This window comes from Poecilia reticulata, linkage group LG9 (genome assembly GCF_000633615.1).
Source record: "Poecilia reticulata strain Guanapo linkage group LG9, Guppy_female_1.0+MT, whole genome shotgun sequence".
In the NCBI taxonomy this organism is placed as follows: domain Eukaryota; kingdom Metazoa; phylum Chordata; class Actinopteri; order Cyprinodontiformes; family Poeciliidae; genus Poecilia; species Poecilia reticulata.
This window is the reverse complement of record NC_024339.1, coordinates 30,796,338-30,803,240: the sequence shown is the minus strand read 5'-3', so window position 1 is coordinate 30,803,240 and position 6,903 is coordinate 30,796,338. Positions and strand designations below refer to the sequence as shown.

Here is a 6,903-nt window from a genome sequence, read left to right as displayed (position 1 = left end):
GTGGGCGACCTTCCCTCTCTTTGTAACCATACGACCACACTTCTCTAGTCCGAATGACATCCCAATGTCAGTGCTGTAGATCCTGGTGGTGTGGATCCCCACTGCTGTTCTGCATAGGACTGAACCCTCTCAGCCAAAACGTATATCATTCAATATTATATACTGAATACAATATTCAGTCATATTTATATTCAATATGAATGACTATAAATAACAAACAAACAAACAAACACATGTGAGTATGTTAATCTATAAATACTCTATAAATGAGAGCAGAGAAAATTTGATTCAAGTTACTCAGACTTGGACATTGTAAAGTCTAATAGCTGCAGACGGAAATGATTTTCTGGGTCCAGATGTTTATCAGTGCGTTAATTGGGACCTGGTGCTTTTTCTGCTTTCATGGCATCCACTGCTGCATTCAACTCTCCTTTTGTTAGGTCTGCCTCTGTTTGCTAAATTCCTGGGAAATGGTTGGAATAATTATTTCTTCCAAGAATGTTTTCTGAGGGAGTCGCATTTAATTTCAGACTTACAGGTTTGTATAATACATGTCAAACTCTTTATTTATTTCCCTTGGGTCTGTTATGGTTTCACCATTATCATTAACAATGCAAGTTATTCTTTGTCTTGCTTCCAACTGCTAATCTGCCAGGCCAGATTAGCAGTTGCTAATTTACCCGACTTCCCTCCCTGTTCATAAAATGCTTGGTTGAGTTTGACCATACTGGAGGCTGCTATGTCTACTTTTAATATATTAGATTCAGCTCTTAAAAGTAGCAGCTCCTTTTCTCCTCCAGGGACTTTATTACTAAAGTACTGTTTTTGTAAAGTTTGTATTTTAGATTCCAAGTCTTTTCAGTCTTATTTCTTTAGATTTGGTCGAGGTATAAGATGTGTCCTCTTAAACAGGTTCTAAAGGCTCCCCACCTCATAGTTTCAGATGTTTGTGTTGTGTTCTCATTAAAGTAATTGTCTATTTCTTTCTCCACATATTTCATAAATTCTTTATCCTGTAGAGATTTTTGGATTAAAGTCCATCTAGGTATTTCTCTGATCAGGCTTTGATCTGTGTATAGAAGACAGCATGGTCAATGGTCAGATATTAATATACTTCCATAAAGCAATCCTTATTTCAAGCCTTTTTAAAAGCTTGAGGAAAACCCAAAGGAAACTGAGATGATCTTACTGTGGACTGTGAGATTGAGCAAGCAACTAAAGTATGGTACACTTCATATGGCCGATAGGAAGTGTGCAACAGATTATTTGTTAAAACCCCTAGTTCTAACAAATAATCTGGATTCAACAAGGACCTCAAACATTTTTCAAAGATAGTATAAAAGCATTAGAAATTCCTTTGGAAAATGTAGAAACTCTAAAAGCTCAACCAAATGATCAGCAAACCAAACCAAGAGATCAAGGCAGATACTAGAGACTAAGCATTATAACCACTAATGGGTTTTAGTGGTTAGGTGTCCCATGACATGCAACATTATTAACAGAACATATCAAAGTTTGTCAGAAACCTTTACTGCGTGTAAATGGCATTAGTACTTTAATCACATTTTTTTCTTAAGTACATTGCAGCAAATCAACAAAAACAATGACTGCATTCAAAACACAGTCTCACTATTTAAAGTAACGATTCTGTATCTTTCATTAACAGAACAAAGGAGTGAATAGAGGACATTCATGGCAGGTTGAGTGGGTAATTCAAGCTTGCATGTGGGACTACAGCATGTGTAGAATAAATGAACATGTTCCACCTTGTCAATTAAAAAGACCTTATCTACATCACTCACAAAAACATTTGGCTCAGGTGAGCTGCAAAACCCCACAACAGAAGAAAGCGTGTCCAAAATCTATTTGTCCTGGAACAGATGTCAGAGTTCATCGTGCCGGAGCAACTCCTGGCTGGGCTGAATGAACACACCTTCCATGGTGCGCCACAAGTTGTGCTGGTTGGGGGTGCTCATGCCGTGCACCTCGCGTTGGCCACGGATCGGGTGGCCGTACTGTTCGCCTGTGATGCCAAGGAAGACGTCTGTGCCCACGTGTTTGAAGCGCACAGGCCCATCACGGTCCCAGTAGATTCCATCACACTGGACTGTCCACACATCCAGATCGTCACCCTCTCCATTCTCTCCAAAGGCGCTGACTTCCTATAAAAAGCAAGACAACTCAAGGTGGCAACAGAATTGTTCGACCTTGTGATCTAGTTGTCATAATGTTGACAAATGGTAGCAAAGCATTGTGTCCCTTTATCTTTTAAATATCAAAAGATAAAGGGACACAGTTTAAATATATTAAATTCTCAGCTAACTTTGTGCCCTTTAAATACTTTATAGTGCTTTATAAGTGCTACATTATAATTGAGACTTCCCTAATATATTGGCAATTGTTGTTGAAATTCTCACTGCCCTTTCCATTTCCTTTCTCATTGAACATTTTCAAAATTTAATCAAAACATGTTGAACCCTTACTATTTCTCCACAATGAGAACAAGCCCCTATTGGATGTTTCCCCATATTATTTTGCTGCTGCTCTTGTTAGTCTTCAGGGAGTTTTTATTTTCCAGGAAAAGAAGAACCTTCTCACTTAGTGTTTTTCAGCAGTGCAGCCTACAAAGTTAATATTTTTGGAATCAAGTAATTTTAATCTAAGTGCATGTCTTTAATATGGTTGTTTTGAGCTCCTGGGTCAAGTAAAAAGTATGGTATTTCCAATAATCTGGTAATGCTCAGATATAGAAGTTTTTCTTCTGCTGTGAATGAAGCATAACAATTCTAATGCTCAGATAGCCTGATCACTCATCTGCGGTACGAAAGAAATTCTCCAATTTTTTTACAGAATCCCAAGTGTATGTGGAAGACCAAAACTGACATAAGAAAAAAAGCAGAAATATATATTTAGTTTTTCCTTGTCCTTACACACGAGTTTCTGTCAAGAAATTTATATATTTTCTTTTTCATTTACCCTAAACATGCGTTTTTGTCAAGAAAAGTAGATATTTTGTTTTGTCTTTTCCTTATACAAGCCCTCCCTTTGTCATTGCCTCCTGCATCTTTATGTTAATGAGGAGAGCTGCCTGCTATGTCCAGCTCCTCTATTATTGGTCAATAGAGCTTTGGAACCAACATCACTGCGTCAAACGTTGTGGGGCGTTTAGATCTCGCGCAGTCGCTCGGTGCCATCTTTACAGGCCACAGATGAAAACAAACTTTATCCCGGTGGTTTTGTTACCGAAAATCGGCCGATTTCTGTGAAAAAGTGTATGATCGGTCATCGCTGATCATGATCTCTTATTGCTGATCACCAAAACCGATCACCTGTATCTCACTTCACAGCCTGCGTGTGCAGCTCATTTCCTCTTTCCTTCGTATTATGCAAGCGCGAGGCAACAAATCCCCAAGTTTCCGTAGATGCAGGGTGCTGCACAGGCCCCACAGAAAGCCTCTGTCCCAAAAGCCCCGTGGCAGAGGAAGCCTGACGGCCTTCGCTCCGACCAACCGCCTCCCTCCTCCACTAAGAACATGAGGAGAAAGCGGCTGGCCTGACTTCCTCCCCGGATGGAGGGAGCGAGCAGGAATCGCTCCCTTCCACAGCTCCGGTTCCGAGCCTGTTCGACGAGTTCAGCCGGGTTCAGCGCGTGACAGAGAGGATGCTCGAGCCTGCTCGGCACGCCAAAAAGAAAAGACAAGACTGTGTTCATCAGGCACGTGGAGAGGGGGAGCTGGGGGTGCTTGAGCACCTGCCCTTTTTGCTCCTTGCCGCCAAGTGCCCTTTTGGTAAATTTTTTTTTTTTTGGTATTATTTTCTAAGTACTCTTCTGACACATAATATGTACTAAAATTATTAGTTTTTTGTTGTACAACATAATAAGCCGGTCTTATTGTTACCTTGGACCTTTTGCCCGTGATGCATGACGCAGTTGCCTCTCGCGCAGTGAGATAAGACGGCTAACTGGAACTCAACGTAGCGGACGTTCCAGGTTACAGAACAGTTTTGGTGAATAAAGTAGAGTAGACTTGCTGCTTGTCAGATGACGGAAAACGTTGAAGCATCATTTCTGCTTCAGCTCGGAGTAGCGGTTTAAGCAGAGAGGTAATGAAATACAACAGACACTGACAGGCCTCTGCGTCTGCCTTTCTCTGAAGAACTACTTGGCGGGAGGAGACAGCCAGGTGAGGAAAAACTGTTCTTATCTATCGATTTAATATTTCTATCATACAGACATTAGGCTGTTGTTGTTGTGCTATAAGCTAGCTGCTWGCTAACGACTTTGCTAGCAAAGCTAGATAACTAAAAAGCTTCATTCCTGTATCTTTAATGATATCAGTCATTCGTTAGTATCGTTATGCAATAAGGACACATCGCCCGTTCAAAACCAATCATCTCCATAATGGATCTTCTAATTTCCTTTGCTGCATAATGTACATTTCATTTATTCTGGCGTTAGGTAAATGTATCTAGAAGGAGAATAACACTTAAATAAAAGTCCAACAAGGATATTCATTTAGAATTAAAAATAACTCGCCCTGAATTACCATGATATAATGAATGTAATAAAAGTGTCATTAATGAAGGGGATAAAACTCAAACAAGACTTTAAGTTTAGAGTAAAATACAATTGTAATCAAAACATTTGGAATTGTAATGATTCCTTTAAAAAAAAAAGTTTTGTTTAAAACTTTTTTTAATTAAATAAATTTTTACCAAACAAACATTTATTTGCACACATCATAAATCTATTGTTGTGATTTTAGGCCCTGCTCACGACGTCATGTGAGAATGAGCAAAACTTTGAGTCACAAACAAAAACTTAGAATAGCATGAAAAGATTTCTGACAAGTGCAAATAAGTTTGTTTTGCAAAAAAGAAAGTTAACTTCATGAGTCAAAAATGTGTGATTTAAATTTTTTATAAAGTTTTTTTTAAGCAAAACTCAGTAGGCTTTTCTCATGGTGACATGCATTAACAATTCAATATTTGCTTTCTACTTTTACTCCACTACATTTTACAGTAAGTATCTGTACTTTCTACTTCACTACATTTCTACAAACTGTCTCGTTACTCGTTACATCCAAGTCTCGTTGCTCTTTTCTTCCGTTAAAATGTGAAGTTCAGGGACTTAAGGTGGCGCCGTAAAATCCCAGCAATAACGTGACTTAGTGTCTGTTGTCACCCATCGGCTCCACCTTTACTCGCACGCGGAGCTCCAGACATGCGCAGTGGTTTCCTCTGAGCGGGAGGAGATGTTTGTCTAATCGTCAGTAATATAATAGCTGCATAAATCATAATATATGGCGACATGTAAAATCAGCAGCGCTTCGCTTTCACAGACGGYGGAACTTCGTCCAACTTTTAGCGTCACTTGGAAGGAAAGCTTAAAGAAAGGTAAGATCTGTGGACGTGATGCTAGCAAAGCTAGCTGTACAGAGACACATGTTGCATCTGCGATGAAAAAAGTTGTCACTCATGCACTGAATTACTGTGTGGAGGTGTTGACTGAGGTGTCGCATTTATGGGACAACGCTGTGACCAAAGTGCAATAAAGTGATATGATATTCAGAAACCATCCGATTCTTCTGGACTGACCTTTACTAAGGTTGATAGGACTGAAGCCTCACTGAGAGCCATTCTTTGTTCTGGTAATGTTCTGCGTACACTGCAGTAGCTATTTCATAAAAAAAAAATATATTTAATTGGCGAATAAATAAAACAGGAATGTAAGAACGCAGAGCATGCTCATTGCTCTTTGTTTTCGTCACTTGTCATGGTGGCAGACGTTACAGCAGGAGGGAGGATGAGAACAGTCACCTCCTTCTGCTTGGTTACTCCTTGCTTATTGCGCCTTGGACAGTGTTCATAGTTGAGCATTGTTTACTGTTAATGCATTGCCTTAATTACTATGTTTAATGGTGCAGACAGTTGTGGTTTCTGACATGTGCAGTATGGGCAACCGCCCAGGGCGTTATTTTTTTTAGGGATGGCAGGAGACCTCTGTGGATTGTGCAGAGATGAAAGCAAAACAGAATGAAGAAGAGTTTGAATTGATACTGGTTAAATTTATTTAAAATTTAAGTATTTAATACCTAGGTGTTTTTATGGGAATGTGGATCTTTCAGATCAATTTGAGAAGCAATTTTGATAGGTGCACTTAATTTTATTGTGTCACGTAGCGTGGGGTGCTGGTCTTGACTTGGTCTCGGGTTCGGTGGTCTTGACTACAACTTTGCTCCGTTGCTCCTTGGTTCCATGTCCTCCCCTGAAAGTTGGATTTCTTTCAAAATAAATGCCACTAGTGGCAAAAAAGTGAAGTTCATGGTTTGTTAGGACAGGAGACGAGATGTTTCCATCCCTGAAATTATGATGCATAGAATAACATAGTCTAAACTATGTTACAGAGAGAAAACACAATAAAAACGCAATAAAAACATGCTTTATCTGTGGCATTGTTCATTAAAATGGCACATTACTGATGTATTAAAATTAAATACGATCTTAATGATATTAGCGATTAGGTATTATTCAGCAAGTACTTTTACTTTTAATACTTAAGTATTTTTAAAAGCCAGTACTTTTTTTACTTTTAAAGTAAAATGTTACTTTTACTTAAGTACATTTTTTGAGTACTTGTTCCACCACTGCCCACAACAGGGCTTAAAGTAAAAAAAAATCCTGAACCTGAAACTTATAGTTATGATAAAAATTTATTATAACGTTGCTATTGCCACAGTTTAATAAAAGGTGTCTTTGAATAGTGAACAATGGCTTCTAACAATACAATTAACAAGCTAAACACTCAATCACTCGCTATCACAATATGTAAAGCCTTCTGTCACAAACCTGGGATTCGTAATGGATGAAAATTTTAAATTGGACAGGCAAATCAGTGCCGTA

At 38.9% G+C, this 6,903-nt stretch overlaps 1 protein-coding gene across 1 annotated transcript in view; it reads right to left on the bottom strand.

The window, feature by feature from the left end:
• Window positions 1-1,510: 1,510 nt before the first annotated feature.
• sdf2l1 (stromal cell-derived factor 2-like 1) overlaps window positions 1,511-6,903 on the bottom strand; it is a 24,211-nt gene continuing 18,818 nt past the window's right edge. Inside the window, exon 3 of the mRNA XM_008419300.2 lies at window positions 1,511-2,162. Coding sequence (XP_008417522.1) covers window positions 1,884-2,162 — 279 coding nt within the window. The 3' untranslated portion in view covers window positions 1,511-1,883. The remainder of the gene's footprint in view (window positions 2,163-6,903) is intronic.